Source organism: Dermacentor silvarum, chromosome 6, assembly GCF_013339745.2.
Source record: "Dermacentor silvarum isolate Dsil-2018 chromosome 6, BIME_Dsil_1.4, whole genome shotgun sequence".
NCBI classification, from domain to species: domain Eukaryota; kingdom Metazoa; phylum Arthropoda; class Arachnida; order Ixodida; family Ixodidae; genus Dermacentor; species Dermacentor silvarum.
Window position 1 is genome coordinate 157,118,872 of NC_051159.1, and position 21,809 is coordinate 157,140,680.

The 21,809-nt window shown below is 43.7% G+C and overlaps 1 protein-coding gene across 4 annotated transcripts in view; it reads left to right on the forward strand.

Moving 5' to 3' along the window:
- The window catches only part of LOC119456287 (hemicentin-2), a 249,404-nt gene that overhangs the window by 210,274 nt on the left and 17,321 nt on the right, over positions 1-21,809 (forward strand). For all 4 annotated transcript variants that reach the window (XM_049669698.1, XM_049669699.1, XM_049669700.1 and 1 more), the window contains 6 exons: positions 8,855-9,139; positions 11,799-12,089; positions 16,292-16,588; positions 19,522-19,662; positions 20,212-20,239; positions 21,439-21,530. In XM_049669698.1, the coding sequence (XP_049525655.1) occupies positions 8,855-9,139; positions 11,799-12,089; positions 16,292-16,588; positions 19,522-19,662; positions 20,212-20,239; positions 21,439-21,530 (1,134 nt within the window). The remainder of the gene's footprint in view (positions 1-8,854; positions 9,140-11,798; positions 12,090-16,291; positions 16,589-19,521; positions 19,663-20,211; positions 20,240-21,438; positions 21,531-21,809) is intronic.

The following is a 21,809-nucleotide window of genomic DNA, read 5'->3' on the forward strand; positions in this document are numbered from 1 at the left end:
ACGGACTCGGAGACGCATACGCTCACGTATATGCTTAGCCAGACGCATATCCCATGCTCCTTGTGGTCGGGCCTTTAGGCAGTTCGGGAATTGCGCCAACGAGTGCGTCGGTGGATGCACGACATTTGCCACGCGCCACCCGAAGGGACCGTCGGATTACCATTTTGATCTGGCCGTTTGGTCGCTTTGCCCATGCCAAGCATTTCATACTGCAGTTGCATGCGTCGTTCGACGCATTGCTAAAGTTCGCCTGGGTTACTGATTCTGAGTCGCAGCACGCGCCGAGTTGCTCAATCCAGCCTCCAGCATCACAGCTCATGAATGTCTAGCCGGTGTGGGTCAATCGAACGTGCGAATTACCGAACGCACGTGTTCCTACATCTCGTGTCGCTCCGCGTTAAAGCTCCGCGTGCTCAGTTTCCAGAAAATTCAACGGTTCAGCATTCAGCGTCATAAGAGGCCTCATAGCTATTACAGAAGTGCCGCAATATTGGGAAACAAAGTAGGGCCGTGCAATAAAAGCAAGAGAGCAGCACGTATTGCGATGCTCAGCGAATGCAAGCTTCAGACAGAAGGGGCTTCAGACCCACCGCATGGCACAGATGACTTTTTTTTTTAAATTGTGCTACAATTTGTACGTACAGATCGAGAGCTCGCTTGGCGGCGGACTTTTATTGGCTGACAGAAGAGCAGCTCAGAGTTCTGACGGATTGGCCATAGCTTTTTTCTCTCGGTAGCGCTCTGTCTCAATCGATTATCCTGTAGGACCAGATGAGCAGGCTCTCGTACTGAATTCATTTGCGAGTATCACGCGCACTGCAACATCAGTGTGGAGTTCAATTTCAGCCTGCAATGGGTGCCTTTTCACTGTCGGCATTGCGTTACGCCTGCTAGAAGCCTTCAGCAAAGAAGGTCTGAAGGCTTTTAGCATTGGCACGTCAATATTTTCCAAAATCCCACCTTTCAGTTCGCTCCCTATCTTAGCCAATGAGCTCACGCATCAAACAGCAGGCGTCTTCAGTTACCTAGGAGCTTTTGTTTTGCGTGATTATACACCATCTTTCGACTTTGTTGTTTCTGGAGCTAAAGCAATAATGAATGACTCAATGAATAAATCAATCAATCAATCAGCTAATTAATTAAATAATTATTCACGCTGCCTAGGAACTACCCTAAGCTCTTAGTGCTGGCGCACGCATAGATTAAAAACCAAAAAAAAAACTGGAGGGGAGTATAAGTTAAAGAGAAGACAATGAATAAAAAGATTGATTCCGAAAGGAGAGTGTACATGCAACAAAACGCAAGTTGAATATCAAAGAAAAGGCATGTGGAGAAAGGCACTTGAATGATGCGTGAAAGTATGACAAAACCACGCAAACCTCAGAAAAAAAACGATGACAGCGAGCTATGAAAAATATCAAGATCATGAAATAAGCGTTATAACAATTCTGTATTCTGTGGACTGTATAGTGTTAGTGATTGCAGGCAGAAATACGGAAAACCCCATGTTTTCTGGTGATCCTGCGTGCAATACGAAACATGATACAACTGTGGAGTTAGGGGTCAGTGAAGATATACCGTGATTTAGTTTGAAAAGAAACAGAAGGTCAGCGCGATTACGTCGGCAGCGAAGTAAGGGCAATACCTATAATTCAACAGTAATAGAACAAGGTCCAGTGTCCGTATTAGCAAAGCGGCGATGATAGATGCTTAGAAACTGTTTCTGGACCCGACATACAATGTTACTGTTAGATCTCGAACAGCCATTTCAGACGACCGACGCGTATTCGAGTTGAGGAAGACAGATTACAGTGTACAACTCGCGGAACGGTGTAGGAAATTTTAATTCACTCGACAGTCTGAAAACAGAGCCCAGAGAGCGCATACCCCACATTGCAACGCGTTTAGTGTGAGCAGAAGAGTATTAAGGGCTATCAAAAATGATCTCACAAACCTTACACAATGTTGCAACATCTGCAGAATAAGAAAAATAGATTCTTGCTGTCTTGCGTGTGAAAGTCATGACTTAGGTCTTAGGAGCATTCAAGGTGACGTTATTATTTTTGCACCATTTAGAAAACGAAAACAGGTCCGACTGCAGGATGCGACTGTCATCAACAGTGTGAATTTTCTTTAAAATATTGATGACGTCGGCATACGGAAGTAAAGAAGAGTTACAAATAGCAGAAAGAACGTCATTGATATCTTTTAATGGAGTGGTCCTAATACTGATTCTTGAGGTACGCCGCTAGTTGCCATGTAAAAAGAAGACGTTTGGCTATTGACGTTACCTTAACATGATCTATCAAAAATTAACTGCTCGAGAGATTGTAAACTGACATGTCAAGACCAAAGTGTGTAAGCTAGATGAAACGCAGCGAGTGGCTGACTACACCATTAGTTTTGCTGAGGTCACAGTAAATGGTGTGGTAAGCTCCCAGTCAGGATTTGGCAATGCCGGCCGTGTGCACTCCAACCCAATTTTATTCTTCTGTAAGTTTCCTTCTCATGATGAGCTCTTTAAGTAAGTGACCCAAATAAACGTACTCATTTAAGACTGTCGAGGCTGATTGGCGATCCTGAATTCTTGTTTCCTTGCCAGGCTATTGAACATTACCTTTGTGTTTATGTTTGTGTGATCCCCGGTGTTTCTCACTGGGTTAATTCCGAGGATTCATTAAAGTATTTCTCAATTATGAGGTTACACACACGTTCGGCTGCGACGGAGAGAACGACGTCACTGACGATATGCGCGCAGTCCGCCGTTGTCGTATGCGTTCGATGTCTCGAGTTTGCGCGGCGGCGTGGTTATCAGCATTCGCCCGCCATTGCCGCTTGCAAGTCTTCAAAATTAAATTGCTTCAAAATTAAATCTCTCCGTTACGTAGGACAATGATGGGCTCATACCCCCTTAAGCAATGGCTCATACTCCCGTAAACGCGGCCTCCCCATTATGACGACATAATAGACGTAAAATTCCACGATGGTAATGATGAGTGGCAACGCTACCAGCTGTGGAAGTAGACGACGATAACGAACCCGGGATCACTCGCACGAGCGCGTGCCGAGCACAAGCACGAGCGCAACTTGAGGGGCACCAGTGAGCCAGCTGAGGATGGCGACGACGCTCATGTCAATGCTGATGATGATAGTTTTTTGTACACCGGCAATTTCGCCTTGGAATATACGATTTCACCTAGACATGTACTTTAAAGACTTAGACGTGGCACAGAGAAGAGAAATTGGGCAATAATTCAAGACATCGGTTTTACAGCCAGACTTCAATACAGGAAAAACACGAGCAGTTTTCCACATGTGAGGAAAAGTGGAAGTGTTCAAATTGTAAATATACATGGCAATAATAATAATAATAATAATAATAATAATAATAATAATAATAATAATAATAATAATAATAATAATAATAATAATAATAACAGTAACAAAAAATTTGCATGTTGCAAGTTTCTAATTTTGCGTTTCGTTCTTTATGTAACAATTAAGAATTCTAGCACAGCTGGAATTTCTTCTTAACCACGGCACTATACTGTCATGTCATCTGTAGTGTTCGTACTTTGAGGGTGATGTGATATGTACTGTGTCTTCCTTTTAGAGTGAAAACTTTACGCCATGTTTCACAAGGCCATTCATCGCGTCCAATGACCTTGAGCCGCCGGAGCGCAAATGTGGCAAGTGTGACGTCACGCCACGTGATCCGCTACAAAGAGGCGTCACAGCTGCGCTCGCTCGGAGCCTCGCCGCTGCGGTACCACGTGACTAGGCGAGGGTTTAACGGCTGCTTCGCCGGCGCTTGGTCGCTCAGTCTCGCCATAGATGGCGCGCCGGCTGGGCCGTCTGTGCGTGTGCTTCAGCGCAAGCGACAGGCTGAGTCCAATCATCCAGTAGATATAGCTAGACGGAAGGCTGCGAAATCTCAAGCAAAGGCAAAGTTGCCTGCTGAAACACCGGAGCAAAGGCAGGCCAGATTAGCGCGTTTAGAGAAGCTTACCAAGCACGGAAGCGTGCATTAAAACTGATTGCATGGTTGTGGCAAAACCAAGCCAAACAGACATTTCGCTCGTGATAACTAGGTCTACAAGAGTTAAACCTCAGACAATTTTTGATTTCTCTGTCTCTTTCTATATCTCCCTCCTCTTAAAGTGCATCGGTGTCTCCTCTCAGACAATTGCTAGCAGGCTTCTCTTTCTCTCTTTGCAGTGTTAGATACTCGTAGAAGCAATATTTACAGCAGAAATATCAGGCAGGCCTATATAGTGTCTAATAACAACACACCTACCGAGTCACTATCTAAATTAATAAATCACAATCTGTCAAACATCCCAACCACCCTACCATCTTTTGTTCAAGATACGTCCCACTTTCACCGAATTATCGACTCTATTAACGCCAACCAAATCCTCGCCGACCGCGCTATTCTAGTAACTTTAGATATTTCTGCTCTTTACACTAACTTACCCATGAGTAAAGGAATTGTAGCCGTGTCGAAGTCCCTCACAGTCAATCCTCAAGCGCACGCTCCTGAAGTTTACCTGTCACTTCTCAAGTTAGTTCTCACGCTCAACTATTTCGAATTCAATCCTATTCACTACCTACAGACTTTTGGCACAAGCATGGGAACACCATTCGCTACCACGTATGCCAAAATTTTCATGGGGCAGCTTGAAACAAACCTGATAAAATCATACCCTTTAATACCCCACACCTACCTGCGTTACATTGACGACATATTCATAATATGGGAACATGGCACAAACGCGCTAACCGACCTTAATTAGCCATTTCAACCGCTTTCACCCGAGTATTAAGTATACTCTTACCACTCTCCTAGTCAGATGAACTTCCTCGACACGACGGTATACATAGAAAATGGAAGTATTCACCAGTCATCACCCGCGACACTGCAAGCGAGTAATTTTTGTCGGACAAGCAAAACGAATAAGAAGAATCTGTAGTGAAGACAAAGATTATATCCACCACGTAAAGGACCTTAAAGTAACGCTAGCGGAACGAAACTATCCCCAAATTTCTCTCGACCGGGCTTATGATGTCTCGTCAAGATTATAGAGGCAGTCAGCATTAGCTAAGAAACAACGTACAGCATTATCTGATAGACCTCCAGCCTTTATAACCAAATATCCCAAAGCCCTCCCAAACATAAACAACATCCTACGAAAATACCACCCAATATTATCAAGTGACGATCGTCTGGGAAAAGCGTTCCCGGATATACCAAGGGTTACCTATCGCCGCAACAGAAACTTTAAAGACATGTTCGTACATGCAAAAGTCAGCCAACATCATCCCCCCGTAATAAAGCCTGTTCTCGCCCCAGGTGCAAGACCTGCAGGCACCTTCAAAGTGACCTTAAAATTAAAATAATCGCAAATAACTACACGCACAAAGTGAAAAATAGCAGCTTTACGTGCACTAGTGCATTTATATGCTCGGGTGTTCCTTCTGTAAGAAACAATATATCGGCGAAACGGGACAATCAATGAACGTCAGGTTAAACGGACATCGCGCGGGCACAGCTAAAAGGCTTCCCATAGCCGCAGCCGCGCATTTCAACCAACCAGGTCATAACTTGGATGAACTGAAACACCGCGCACATCCTACAGTCAAATTTCCGTTCTGCGCGAGACACAAAATATAGGGAATCATACCTCATCCATAAGTTCCAGACATTGCAACCAATAGGCATGAACGTTTCAAAGGGTGCTTTAGAATCTATTCGCTAAGCTAAACTTCAAAGTATAGGCAACAGCACTTAGTTATTTTTCATTGAGTTGCTAAGTTTCTTACCTTTTTTTTCTTTTTTTATTTGTTATTGGGTTCCAATATTCCAACCTTCATTTCATTCATTCCTTTCCTTATTTTATTAACAGCGAAGCTGTTCTAGCTAACCGTAAAAAGTGCCGCCTGCTGCCGCAATACCTCGCTGAGCTATGACGTCACTGCGTTGCCTATCAACCACCTCGCGGAGCGGCGTGTGCCTCACCTCCTCTCCGTGCCGTGCACATGTTGCCTTTACATGGGACGTTAAGGAGAGGGAAGGAGAGCATGCGCGCGGCGCGCGCAATGCTCGGAAGAGGGAAAGAGAAAATGGGAGCGCGATAGAGAAAGAAATGGTAGCAACACCAACGAGGCAACGCGCAGAGCTGCTGCCGACGCCGCCCGCGTTGCCTCACCGCGCATACGCCACAGCAATAGCGATGACGTCACCTTGCGTTGCCTAATAACCGCCAGCGCAGGTGCGCGCTACTGCGCATGCGCCATGACGTCATCCCGGCGTGTTGTCTGCTGTGGGCCGCCGTATATACACTGTGCATAGCTTTCGCCCAGTGTGCATGCGCCGGTGGAGTTCGCCATAAAAGGGGCTGCGCCTAGTCGTGTCAACTTTCGCTAGATATCGAGCGGCTAGCCACCAGCGCGTTCGGCATCGGCAAGCAACAGCGTTTTCGGCACTGTGCCAACCTTAGTTAGCCTGCCTGCATTTGTGGCATGCCAGGAATGCTGTCAGTCGTAGGCGCCGACGCGTCCAGCGCTAGTCACGCGAAATGTCGCGAAAGAGAAGGTGCCTCCGAAAATAATCGCTCGAGAATACCTTCCCTACATGCGCAGTTAATTTAAACCAAGTTAAGACCTAGCAGCAACCAAGTTAATACCTAGCAGTAGCAGGCAGTAAGACTTGAGGATCGACAGTTTGGTGTGCCTAAGTTTTGCACGACCGAGTGCAAACTTGCCCGTTTTTTAATGTATTTATCCTTTTTTTTTTCTTTTTCAACGAACAGCATTTTTCTGCCGCTACTTTTATTTTCTCTTTCAGCAACACGATAGTTCGCTGACCTCCGGAAGAGTAGATACCGCCCCCCCCCCCCCTCCCCGTCGTTCAACCCCCTTCCACGAAAAGAGGAACCTACAATGACACGTCAACCGGCTAACACACGGCGCTGCCTCCAATTCGTCCACCAGCGATCAGTAGCGCATTATTTTTCTTTTCAAATCTACACCTTCGCTGATACCACACCTTCACTCGTTACTTCGCCCACCCGCCTTCCTCCTCTCCCCTTTAGAATAACCGTTCCTATATATACTGTGCCGAGGAGAGCATATGTCGCCTTGGAAAAGAGAAGTCCACTTGTCGAAATGTTGGCTCCTGCTCTCACTTTGTTTTCGTGTTGCTCATTACATGAATACTTATAATAATAATAATAATAATAATAATAATAATAATAATAATAATAATAATAATAATAATAATAATAATAATAATAATAATAATAATAATAATGTGGCGATAAAAATGGAAAGCGAGAGCCGACAATAGCGACATGTACGCGACCCTTGGTTTCCTTATGCAACCACTTACTGAATGCTCAGTCCGTGTTCAGGCATTTCAATGAGCGAGAGCTCGGAAAAATAATTATGTTCGAGGTAGCGACGCTTGCCTGCGATTCCACGGTCGTTCACATATTCCTATCTCATCACTGCGAAAAGCCTCGCCGAAATTGCGTGTAATTGTTTTATAGCCATTTGATAGGCTGTTGTTCTTATTTTACTTTTAACCGCCTGCGCTTTCCTCCTCCGAGCTGTTATTCTTACATTAATATTAAAACACTTTCTCAACGGGCTTCAGACATTTCGGTATGGCCGAGTTCCTCATTATCGCAAACGCCAATTTTGTTAAGGCGCTCTAAGACGATGAAGAAAGCGGCCTTTTTTTTTTTCGTTCCGCCGTATAAACCGAAAGGCTAGCCTGCCCGACGAATAGCTGGCAGGCCGGCTGGCGGGGAGCTTTTGCTCAAGTGCACCCTAACAAGGGGGTTTGGACGGAAAGCACCAGCTATTGTAAGGCGGTGCAATGCGAAAACCAGAAGGAGGGGCGCGAATAACCCTCCAGGGAATTCCCATCGCAACGAGCCGGCGAAAATTCACCGCCCAACCGACGCGCTCTTCCTGATTCAGTAGCCGCTGGCCGTGTACGAATGAGATTTCAGCCGGCGATATCACCGCGTTTTCGACGCCTCCTCCCTCGCTAGTTCGCTGCTCTCGTTCGCCTTCGCTCCCTCCCCATCACTTCCGCGACACCGAACGTCGTGAAACAGCCGTTGACGCCCGGCCAAACTTTGCGTTGAAAAGTTTGCGCAGGCTATGGCCCTAATTTAATAACCCGCTCAAATTTATGGCCATACATTGGGCCGTTCGGTGTGAGTTACTTCCATCCGGCCGCGGCATCGGTCCGTTGGAGTAGACGAAAGTTAATGGTATCGCCAAGCATGACCTTTTCCTGCCCTTAAGGGACAGCGCCCCCGGTGGATTAGCCGGCCCAAAGAGGATTAATTTGTTCTTACTTTTTTTTTTCATTTTCGTCCCCGCTCATTTACCCAACTGCACAGTATGTGCGTACTTGTGCTTGCTTGTTAATTTTCTCGTATTTGAGTTGCATGAGTGCTTTTGAGAAACCTTGTGCACCGTAGTTGATAAGTTCAGCCTTTGGCGCTTTAGAACACAATGTAGTCAATATTTAGCAACGAAAATATAACTAGGCCGGAGCATACGGTGTCAAAATACATGACGTCATGGCGAGCTAGGGCGGGAACATTACGGGGGCGTCGCCACATGACTTTCGTAACGGAGCTTTTTCTTGCTCACTAAGCCTCTTCTCAGAGTTGGAGCGGCATTTTTGGTATTGTAGCTGCGCAATTTACTAGTACAGCTCGAATGATACTTCTCTTTTATGTTCCTTTACTTCGTGTTTATTATTTACTTTAAGTATTCAAATAAACACGTTTTCATCTGCCGCTTCGCGCCCTTCTCCTTTTCGCTCTTGCAGTCAAGCCGGTGTTGCAGCTGAACCTGGTGTCGCTCGACGCGAGCAAGCGAATCAGCGAAGGGAGTAGCGTTTACTTCGACTGCAACGTGCAGGCCAACCCACCGGTCAAGCAGGTCGGCTGGCTCCACGAAGGGGCCCAACTGGAGCCCAGTCCCGGAATACGCATTGAAAACGTGCGCCTGGTCATCGACCGACTGCAGAGGCACCAGGCGGGGCACTACCAATGCGCAGCCACCAACGAACTGGGTCATGGCGTCTCCGAGAAGGTCTTCCTCATGGTCTACTGTGAGTGAGCGATTACGTTGCCCGCATTGTAGCACCGCCTTCCTCTCGGTGCACGTCATTCGTTCCCCTGCGATACGACGTGAACAGAATCTAGGTAATACGTCATCATAACGTGTTTCTGTGTTAGTTGCTTTTTAAGCGCTGCAGTGAACTGAACTATTTCAGGATGAGTAGAGAGGGCACGCGTACTTGTCACCAGTCATGCGCTGACATTGATTTTCTGGCGATATGTATGTATTTGAAACTTGATGTCAAGTTATTAGTTATAAAGTTCCAACACACGGTAAAAGCCTTCAAGACTTTAATTATACTAGTCAACGGCCATTACGGTGCTCCATGTCTTCGTTCTCCTCTCTTCTTCATCTTTGTCCTCTTCGCTGTCTGTTCATCTAGGATCACTACATTAGTTTGTAGTTAGTTTCTTTCACTCTGAGATGTTGTGAAAGGTTTTTATTATTTCTATATTTTCTATTCAGATTGCTCTCGGGTTTAGTGTGCTTGCTTGTTCTTTTGCTGCAATTTTAGGATAGCAGACTCTTCGATGGCCAAACTTGCCATACTTTCTCACTTAATAAACGAAGAAGCTAAGTACACAATGACTTTGTACTTTGAGCGAATATTTCACTCATTGTACCTGTGAATTCCAACTGCAGTGGTAATAAGGAAGCAACTGCGTTTCTTGCATTCTTACATTCATCAGTCCAGATTTCGCGATTGAACATTTGATCGAGTTGTTCAACGTTACGGCGGCGTATTACACCTTGTGGTCAAGGGGTTAAAGTAGCATGCAATTGCACGCTTTCTCTTTTCTGCTCATATTTCTTTTTATGTGTCCAAACCTAATAATGACCAAGTATTACTTGCATACGAATATATGGACCCAAGGTTTTATCTTTTCAATTTAGTGTAGGACAAGAGTTAGCTGTTACTTTTTTTTTTATCTGACCTTGTACACATCTCCATGTTTCAAAACTGTGCAGACCACGCGCAGTTATACGTAAAACAGCACGCGGCACTGCTGTAGCTTGTAGTCGCTGACTTGCTCATTCCTGAAACTCCATGGACGCCGTAATGGCTTCCATACCCTAAAATAAAGTAGCCGCCGCATAAGACAAGTCTTAGACACGCAATTTTTTTCGTAGTAATGATTGATTGCAGATTTCCGAGTCACAGAGTCATGCTTTTCAGAAATGCTTAGCAAGTCCGAGGTGCTGCTTTAGTTCAGGGGATATCACTTTAGGCGTTCAAAGAGAAAGTGAAAGAGAAGCTGAATTCTAATCTTGTTGTCAGGTGGCGTGTAGTGCATGTTCTTATGAATAACACCAAGCAGGCAGCATGACACACCGAAAAGCCAGCGTCCCTACTTATTTCCATACAGCCAAGTATTTTCGGAATTTCATATGGCTACTTTCAACTGCTCCACCAAACAGCTGTATGAGATTTTTTTTTATTAAGCATGTTTTAAAATTCTTGTCCCTCTGTGCACTACGTTCTTCAAGTATCTTATTACTGGTCAAACTGATTGTTGTCAGCTTAAAGTTTCCAAGTGTGCTATCCTCTCCGTAATGGGAGAAAACGACTCCGGGTCTTTAAAACACCAGCCTCCCCCGCACGCTTAGCTCAGTTCCTACACATAACAAAGAATATTCTTCAAAGAAGCCTGAACGCTTGACATCTTTTTTTTTTCAAATATACAACTACGTCACACAGGTAACGAACCCCATTGTGTCCTTACTTCGTTATCGTGAGAAGGCATAGTCGCATTAATATAAGCACCTCCTGACAAGTACAGTGGCACTTCAAAGCTCTTACGTCAAGCACCAGATTTATCGCATGTTGCTCATCCAATTCACGGAGTTCAAAGGGAGCCTCAAAGCTCGTCCCGAGCTTTCCTTTTTAAGCGGTATCACTGCTGGCGTTGGTAAAACAAAATAGCAAAAGTTAAAAAGGAAAGACAACAACGGAGGTAACAGAAATATTCAAAAGATACTCTGCCTTTGTTTCGCCACTTCTCACGATGGGGGATTTCTATGAGGACGTCTAGTAGCCAGCGGACGCCGCCAGAGCGCTAAAAAAAAAAAAATCCGGTGTACAGTTTAGGATGCCATCAGGTCCATTCGGCAGCAGATTTTCTCTTTCTTTTCGTTTTTAGAAGTCGTAATCTTGGAGACGGAGCGCCAAGATTCGAGCAAACTATTTTAATTGGGTCGTCTATGTTCGATGACGCCGGGTCATTTATGATTATAGCAAGTATAGAGTACTTCTGTGCAACTGTAACTCACTAGAGCGAGCACCAGCAGGGACCAATATCGTGATCACGATGGATAATGCGATCACGATCAACATACCCTTAATATCACAATCAACATGAGCTGCAACTTTATCAATTGGCTCCTTTTCAGCATGAGCTCTACCGAAACACCTCGTTCCTAAGCATAACTGCATTATGGCGTGTTCGGTAACCCTGGTTAGACAATATTCAGGTTCATAAAACTTGCACGAACCGTTCCGGCTAGGGATGCCACTGTATACGAAAAATTGATTTTGCGTGCGAGAAAGATGGCATGTCTTAGGAAAGTTGACAAACTTCTCACTTTTATCTTCTTTATCTCTCTTTCTTTCTGCCACCATTACCTTTCCTGCACCCCCCTTCACTCAGACCCTCCCAAGTGCCGCGAGAAGCAGAAGACGGTGTACCACGTGGCCCGGCACGAGATCACCAAGGTCACGTGCGACGTCGAAGCTGACCCGCCTGACGTGCGGTTCACGTGGCGCTTCAACAGCAGTCTTGAAAGCCTCGACATCGTCGCCTTCAACCAGTCGGGACCGCGCAGTAGCTCGGCCTTCTACACGCCTCGTCGCAAGGCTGACTACGGCGCCCTGCTTTGCATCGCTTCCAACTCGCTGGGCCAGGGCTCGACGCCGTGTGTCTTCAACATTGTTCCAGCCGGTGGGCAAGCGTTACCACTCTCTTTTCGCGTACTTCGCGGCGCTTTTGATATTTGCATGGACGGTGCGCTCGCGCGATAAACTGGAGAAAGCAGGAACTGGAGAGAGGGACAGGAGTAAGGAGGAGGATCAAACTGGAAATTTGTATCAACAAAACTAAAAATATCGGTCTATGGTTATGTCTCTTTTGTCTTTTCATTTCTCCAATTGTTTTTTTTTGTCTGTCTGTCTTGAGAAACCACAGTATTTGATACTTTAATTAGGAAGTGGAGGTTTAGGTCGCGGAGGATAACGCAGGGAGATTAACTAGACTAGGTTCAGTTTGCAACCCGGCACATAAAGAGTGAAATAGGGGAGTAGAGGAGTTCAGATTGTTCACGTGCATTAGCGTGTCTACAGTCGGGCATACAAATATGTTTATTTCAGGTAATGCACTTAGTACAGTTAGGACTTGAGCTTAGTTCAGCATGTTGCCATGCCATTATGTGTTTCATGAGTGGTGGAAGAGAGCATACAGTCAAAAGCTAGTGAAATAATTATTCCAATTTTCAGAGAATATGAAAACAAGTTAGGCAATTCCAACGCTATAGACTGTTCTGTCCAAAAATAAATATGAACTCCTCTCCAATACCTTAATAAGTAATTAGTTCTGGGTCGTCGCAGACAAGCTGCGTAAAGTGCACAATAAAAAATAAAGATTTTTAATATTTTAAATAATTTAAATAATGGTACATAAATAAAAATAAAAACTAAGTAAATAGGAAGTTCAAGTGAATCCCTCATCCACAATGAAAAGTTTTACTGCTGTAAACTTGCGTGAAATATCGTTATAGCAGGCAACATTTCTGGTTACCTGTCATACTTCAAAAGAACTTATCACACAAATTAATAATGGATTGCACTTTCGAAGACTGTTATTTCCTTCGTCATTGTTGTAGTTAGCTTCGGAGTTAAGACTTCATCTTAGTGGAGCATGTTGTCATGCCATTCTGGCTACCACGACAGGTGGAAGATTGTATGAAAGAGTCAAAAGCTAGTGAAATAATTAATTAATCAAATTTTCAGAGCACTTGAAAACACTTCACATGTAATAATGAATCACATAAAAGTGAGACGCGCCTTTTCCCTCGTTAATAGCGCTGCGTATTTCTTTTCCCGTTTTCACCGCTTCTGCGTGAACTTGTCCAGACAGGACAGGCGTTAACGTTTTACGCTTAGCTCGCTTGTCTGAGCGATGTGGAACTTCAGAGTTCCTAAACTGAAGAGGGTCCTGAGGCACAAAGCGCCACTGTTTGCGCTTAATACTGAAAAGGAAAAATATAACGGAAACAGCTTTTTGATGACAGTCACACGCTTCATATAACTCAAGTTGTATCGCATAACCGCCTATATGCGTTTACTCAATATTTTCGCAAACTAAACGTCAGTTAAGCGTTGAAATACTTCACAATAAACAAACCATCAAGCGGTCCCAGTTGTTTTGATTAAGATACCGTGTGAAAAGAACACATTTAAATTCAATGGTTGCGATACCACACAAGTCTGCGTTCCCTTTTCGGCATGAGAGTGCATTGTTATAAAGGTTGTTTCCAGCAGGCACGTGTCGGCTAATTAACCTCTAGCCATAGCCTTTCAGCGAAAGAGGCTTTATTGTGTCGTTGCGACGAATACGCCTTTTCGTTTTCTTGATGTTTTTTTTTTTTTTTTTTGCGAAGCCAGTAAGTTGCTTCAGAAATTCGGGAGTTCTGCGGCTCAATATCCAGAAAGGGAGGACGTCTCCGACAGATCTACCTCGTGGCATTAGTAAAGCAAAACTTTTGTGTCCCAGTGTCTCCTCTGAACTTGGCATAAAGGGCAACTAGGGTTTTCCACTTTAATTGGCCGAGCGGCGGCGTGCAGTCGCCAATGCGCGCTGCGTCTCTCTGATTTGCATTTTCACGCTAGGCGGGCTTAGCTATGAAGAAGCGTCTCATTAAAGGAACGAGGTAATTAATCCCAAGATTTCACGCAGCCAAAGCATCCCCTTCGTTTTAGTAAAGTGCCCGAAATATGGCCAGCTCACGCAGTGAGGCCAATGGCTCCCTAAACGCTGGCCTTAATGACCAACTGAGGCTCCTGGCTGGCTGGCCTCTTTAGAGCTGATCCGCGCACGACGGACAGCTCCAAGCTAGCGGTTATCTGTACAGTCTTTGAAGCCTTTTAGAACGCTGATTTAAGCTCCTTAGAGTTGGGACGAAATCCCCTAAGGCAATAATTAAATAGCGGTCGCCTTACTAAACAGTTTTATTATATGTTGCAAGCTCCGTTCAAGGGCGTTTCCGTCGTTGGAGCACTCGAGGCAGGACTAGCGCCCCATATAACTTCAGTGGGAGAGGGTTCTCGTTTTTTTAACATACATAACAACGTCAAGACCGGAGGTTAACTTTTCAGAACACCGAGGATTGTGGAAGTGTACCTTGCCAGGTATGCTGCACAATTACAACCAACCCGCATACGGTGAACATGCCGTTTATACTCTCAAAGAGTTGGTAAAATTTCACTGCCAAATGTGTGTGAGCTTTGTTTCAACAATCGGCATGGACGGGTAAGTATCTTCCTATTCATGTTTACAACATAAGCCTGTGCCATATGGCTAAAGATACATCATTCAAGAGTCATCTCAAGCCATTTGTGCAACTTATAAGTCAATGGCCGATGTTTAAGCTCAACTCATACACAGATATATCTGACTTAAACAGAAAAAAAAGACTAAGTGATCGACAAAAGCGATTGTCCGTGCGAAGTCGACTGGGCAAAAATGCATCGTCTTGTCACAACATTAAGACCAGACTGTGGCCCTGTTCTATTTCTTTTCTGGTTCATTTATATCTGTTGTGTTGATGTTTATCATTCATATTATTGTTGTTTATTTGTTTTCGTAGTTTTATTTTTATTTGGTGTTCTTATTTCATGTCGAACAAACAATCCACTGCAGCGTTTATAATCTTTGTAGTAGTCCTAAAACTGGAGGGGCTCTGACAGTACCACCCCGTCAGCCTCTAGCGAGTCTAGCCTCACCGGGGCACTAAGCGTGGCGTCCCTTAGTCTAGCTAGTCTTATCTTTAGATGCCATTCTATTCAACCGTCATGAAAAGTAGATTAACAGTCATGCTAAATGTACTGCGTTAAATTTGTGTCTACTGAATGCAGAGAGGAACTTGAGTAAGCGTTTGCTTAGAGGCAAAATCTACTAGCAGGAAAGTGAATGCAAAAGGTTTGTACATTAGCACATTCATTCTGCAGTGTTCGAAAGAACAATGTTAAAGATTTCGACTTGAAAGTTACCGACAACTCGAGTTTTTTCTCTGTTGTTAAAGTGAGATAGGCCTTATGCTGCCAGACCAATTCCGTACTGCATTTAGGTGTCTCGACTGAACACGTGTTATATAAATTAGTACTGCGACAACAGCGCAGGATTCACAGAGATTATTTGTTCATGTAAGAAGATGGAAATAAATGTCGAATAAATGTTTCCAGAGACATGCGTACCAATAAGAAGTGTTCATAGCAATGTCAGCACTGATAGCAGCCGTACGAGGACAACAGAGGCGGTACTTTCAGCAAAAGAGACGAAGATATTAGTATGCGAGTAATTAGGTAGTTGGAAAAAAATGTCGTATCACGAACTGCCGGAAGAACCTTTTAAATAATAAAAGCTCAATGAAAAAAGAAAAGGTTACACGCTATACGACAGAGCCCACTGAGACAGCTAACCCCATGTAGCCAGAGATGTTGAAATACGTGCCATTACACACGGTGGAACGACGCAGTGTCTATTTTTAGTTAATTAGATATCCATTGTTTGATGAGATACGTAAACGCTGAGATGTATTTCTCGTTCACGGATTTACAAGAGACTGGTAGATTTAAATAAACCTCTCAATATCGTTCCACCAGTCAAAATAAAAGCAGAGCCAGGCGAAATATCTAACAAAATAAAAGGTTGCGGAATGTGCTGGGAATCTGGGCCCGCGTTCATAAAAAAGCTCTTACGATATAATTGTTCGTAAGAGAAAATCGCAGTCAACACTGATACTGGACATATTACTAGCGAAGGCTGCCCGCTAAATGGCCAGGAGTACTTCTGAACGAAAAGCTTTTGTAAATTTGGGTCCCTGGAGTTCCGCTATGCCTTATGCGAAGCTTTGGTGATGAATGCTCCAGGGCCCCCCAATCCTCCGGTGAACTGCAGCGTTCCGTCCGTAACGGCCACGAGCCTGACCGTTCGCTGCGAGCGATCGCTGCAGCCTTGGCCGCTGCCCGTACACTTCCGGGCCGACGTGTACGTCGACAGCCGACTTCGGGAGCGAATGGTTTCAAACGACCCGCGCTTCGAAGTGGGCGACCTCGAGCCGGGCTCCAGCGTCAGCCTCTCTGTCTTCGCACTCAACGAGAAAGGAATCAGCACTGCCGTGCCCCTAGCCCTCTCGACGCTGGTCTCGGCCAAGACTGAGCTCATAGGCAGGAACCCAAACCTTTTGTTTTTAATTTGATTTGCTCGTTTTGTTGCATTCACGTTTTGTTCTACGCTTTACGTGTTACTTTCTTTTATTTTCCCTATTAACTACTTGCACTAGTACCCTGGACAGCCTGCTTCTTACCGCTATTCCGTACCCCCATGGCCATCTTTCACTTCCTACTAGTAAACCATACGCGCACGGCCTAATACAGAACATTGAGGGATAAAAAGCTCTTGCTTATCGGTTAGGGCACGCGACAATAACCCAGGGTTATGGAATAATTCTGAATTGAGTTATTAATTCCGAAAAATCCTGCACAGCGAAATTTTGCTGCGATGAAGCTGTGTGCTGATTTTTTCTTTATTTTGTGAGCTACTCTCTTCCTTCAGCTGTTACTTACAATGGTACGCTTTACTGACTTCTCTCCATTCAATTCTTCGCTTAACCTTGTCTTGTCTTCACACCTCTCCCCCTTCTCTTTGCCTTTCAGTTTAGAGAGTCTGGCAATGACAGTCTGACTGAGGCTGCCCGTCTTGCGCTTTGTGTGCGTGTGTGTGTGCAAACGCGGTGTTTGTGCTTTTTTTAACATTGCCTGTCTAGATTGCACGATTCAGTTTTCAATCCGGGTGATAAGGACACAAGGACGCAAGTTCGCACAACAAATTGAAATAAAACTACAATAATAAGAAGAATACGTATTGAAATTTTTGTTACTGTCATTTATAGCACGTAATCATGTATCGGAATTGAAGTCGGTCATTTTCGAAGGAAATTCTACAATGTAACAATTTTCCACCATGACTGTGTGCGACAATGTCCATCGACAAGGTTTATTTTCCGTCACTTTCATTTTACAAGAATTGTACACCGTGTAAGGCGCCGTGACAAGGATGGGCGATATGGTTATCCCAGTGCGTTGCGCGCAATTTCCGGGTGCCAGCAATCAAGTGAACAGAAGTATCGAAAACCACGGCTAGTCTGAAGATCGATGAAATAGAGTGGGCGCATCGGGAGGCGCTTTGTACTTTGACACCACGTAAATCTATAGTGTCAGTCGCAGTTTTTTCACCAGTTATTTTGGTACGCAATAGTGCTAGAAATATTTCACACACTGCAAGATGGCTTATAATTACCCGATTCAATTCTACATGCATTGTATAAACGCAACAGTTAGAATGTTTACTTGTGTTTTATTGTTTTATTGGCTAAGCAGTATTTGTCGTTTGCTGCTGTGGAAACCATGTCGATAAGGCGGACATGCACTATACACTACAAACGATATTTCAAAAATATATATTTAAAAAGTTCATCCTTTCTCAAATCACAATGCCTCTTGAGGTATATCTCACCATGAGAAAAGCTTCCGCGGAAACATATCGGATAATCACAGCTTCGGCCACCCTGATTACTTGATTTATCAAGACTTAGTGCCGCAGACCATTGTCATTTTGTGAAATTTCGGAAATGTCCACACGTTGCGAAAATCTGCTATTAGGCCTCTGCGCCGCACCTCTGAAGCTTACCACCTAAGGCCAACTTTATGGCTTAGAGTGTATTCAGACAGCTTTCAAATACGTTATCATCACTATTCAAACACTAAGGGCAGTGCAGTTAGGAATTTGCGATGTTCACATGTACACAAAAACCTGCAATGGGATTATTCTTGCTTGTTCATGTGCACAAAATACGTAAATTTATGACTCGAAAAGCGGCATTCCGAGCCAAGAAGGGTTGAGATAAGGAACTCCGAATATGTATAATATGTATTTTTTAAAATCATGTTGCACATCTTGAGGGCCACATCCTGTTCTCATTTTTAAAACTACTTTAGTGTTTTCCCTAGAAAGAAAACAAAATTTCGAAAGCAAACATGAAAAAAAGACCTAAGGCAGATAATGTCCCACTGTAGTAATAGCGATCGTTATAGCTTTTATCTGCGCACTGTACAGTCATTTGGTGCAGTCCCCGTTGTCAGCATAACATCAACTGCGGCAGATGTCTAAGGCACCTTTTTGTCTGTGCAACCAGTGTGATTATATCTTAATATCAACAATATACTGTAGACAGTTTTGAATCTGATGCTGCTGGTCTAGCGCCTAATATAATGACGTATATACTGTAGCGCTGGTTAGCCAACACCTTCTAAACATTTTATAGACGTTAAAGCAGACATAAGGTGGCCAGTTACGTGCTTTTGCTGCGGTAGCATTATGGATCACTGGCGTCGTGAGTGATGACTTTCGTTTTCGCTGTCAGCGCTTTGTGACATTGACGTATTACCGAGCAATAATACGATGTCAAAGCTTATTTGCCAAAAGTTTTCAGTTTTCCGCCAAAATTTGGGGTCATCTCAGAGAAGTTTCGATACATCAATCGCTTATCCTATATTGCGTATATAAAAATTGTGCGTTGTCTGCTATATATTACAGAACTCTCTCTCTACATAAAGCTCAGTGGTCATACAGACGGACCGATAGTACAGTTTGAAGGGCGGTGACGGTTTTATCATTTTTCTTATTTATTTATTTATTTATTTATTTATTTATTTATTTATTTATTTATTTATTTATTTATTTATTTATTTATTTATTTATTTGAGGATATTTGTAGATTAATACCTAAATGTACTTAGTATATAATTATTTAAAAGCAAATTTTGATAGTTTTTGCAAGAGGGCCATATATGGTCTTTATTGTGGCATTGAAATAATTCCGCACTCTCTCCCGAACTTATTCGGCTGTTCTATACTCACTCCGTTTAATTATCAGAAGCAATCAGATTCATCACCCAGCACAAATATAGTTTCGGCTCGATGACATGCGTGTGCTTGTTGTTTTGTTTTGTGGCACTTCTGCACAGAAGTCGGTGGACATCAAGCTACTATAAATTCCATAAGTAGAAATTTTAGATTAATTCTGTTCTCCCGCAATCAGGACTCCTGCCAGGCGAGGCGGCGATGGTGTCGGCGTCGAGTCCATTGCTGGGAATCTTGGTCGGCGTCGTTGCTCTTCTCGTCCTCATCGCCATTGTCATCATCGTCGTCATGAAAGTAAAAACTGGAAAGCGGAAAGCAGGTACCTTGTTCAGGCCCCCATGCGAGAGATAACAAAAAGAACGAAAGTGCTACTATTCTTGTCGTTTACGAATGCTCATCTTCCTCACTTTATAAAGAATACTCGAGATAAACGTGCGTATGTAAGTAGTGCAGCACAATTCGCATGTATTAGCAAATTTTGGTTCTTAATATTCAAAACGGCGACTCTTACCGGGTGAGGAGGCTTTGTACGTAGCTCAGTGCCAATGGCGCCACCTGCTTATTCCCATGCATGTTCTGCAGTGCGTGCTTCGGCGATTATGCCATTATGCCTATTCAGCGCTATTTTTTTTAAATTTCAGGCGTAAAATTTAAAGTTCAGCGTTGATGGGAAAGATCTAACCATTGTGCATGATGGATGTTACCTTTAATTTAGCTCTGTAACTATTTATTGTGTTTTTTGCTGCCTCAGGACGCTCTGGAAGCAACTTGACATTATCTTTGCTAGTTCTCTTAAAGTAGCTAATGCACCTAAGCAACCCTACCCTTCTACGAGCTTAAGTTTTCTTTCCTTTTGTTGCTTCTACAGCTGCCAAAAGAAGAAAAGAAGATGACAAGTAAGTGCATAGTTTCAATTATGTATGTGATTATGCAAATTTTAAATGCCCCCAGACCCGTTTTTTTTTCTACTCTAGTATTCAGTTCGCGATTTCTGTGAGATGTGCTAATCAGGGATTGAATTATTTCGATCAGACAATGCATTTATATAGTTCGCACTGTTCCCGAGCATTTTTTCACGTAATGCGATTCAGAATAGAAGTGCATAGAGTGCGCACTGCGGGAAATCGCCATGTGGCACATGGAGGAAAAATAAGAGGAAGGTGGAAGCACGAGCGTTCGGCGAGAGCAGCATGGACAGTCATGCTCGCCATATTTGGACGGTTTCGTGGCAGTCTTCAATGAAACCTGCAGAATGACATTTTGCGCACGCACGTCCGAAGATGTATGCATGCTCAGCCAATAGTGTTGCCGGCTTGTTCTGGTATATATCAAGTCTGTGAGTACAGATATTACCAGAAAGTTGAAGTATTTCTTTAGTTATAGGTAAACGAAGTTAAAACTTCACTGAAAGGTAACTGCAGGTTCACCGCGGAAATTATGTTTTTTTTTTTTTTTTCATTCATGCCCCTATAAAACGTTGTTTCGAATTTGGCGGCTTCTTGGAGTGACAGTGCTGACTTCGTGAAATAACCAGTAATACCAAGAACACTAAGGGAACGCGAAAAAACGGCTTAACTACATATGACAGCACATTGTGGGCGCATTGGTCACAGGATATGTACTGCAACAAAATCTCATTAGACGTACAGCTTTCTTATCTTTGTCGTGACCAAGGTTGTGCACTATCGTCTGAATAATATAAAAGTTAAACACGTCACGATTTGAATAGCTTGAATACGATGAATCAAACTTTTTAAATTCTGCACACGGTGTTCAAAGGAGCGAATTCATTGCTGATTCCTAAATTCATCTTGTAGAAAGTGCGGCAAATGTGGACCTCCATAAAATAGGGAAACGACGAGTTTGTGACATAGAGCGAAGAATTAAAATGCCTTTTTAGCAGAAGGTGACGCATTTGTCCATATTGCAGCCCTTACAGCTCGCCGATGTTCAGAAAGCATGTTTCGTGAAAGAAACGGCGCGATTGGTTGCTGAGTGGGAAAAAGTACGGCTTCTATTAGAGTTCAAGAAATTCGTTTTTGTCATAGTTTACAGTCAAAACTAACGCGGCCATTATCTCGTCCTTCCTTTATAGGTCGCACACACCCCTAAAGAAAGAGATTGTAGACATTACGGAAGTTGAAGACAAATGCCCCGATATTATTCCACCGAGAAATCTTGGAATCGGTAAGTTCTTCTACTTCTGTGTTTCACCTTATGGCCTCAAGGCAAACACACCTAGCTTCTGAATGTGTACGTGTATGTGAACGTTGACATCAGTGTGCAATATCAGCAGAAATTACAGGAGATCGGCGTATAATTCTGGGACGCCAAGCCCCTTCTCTGGACTGAACCGATATATAGCCAATAAGGTGTACATCCTGTGAAACGTCTTTCCACCTTGTGCGATCAATGATACTCAGAAGCTAAGGCAGCACGCGCTCATCACCTTTCCGATATTTTCTG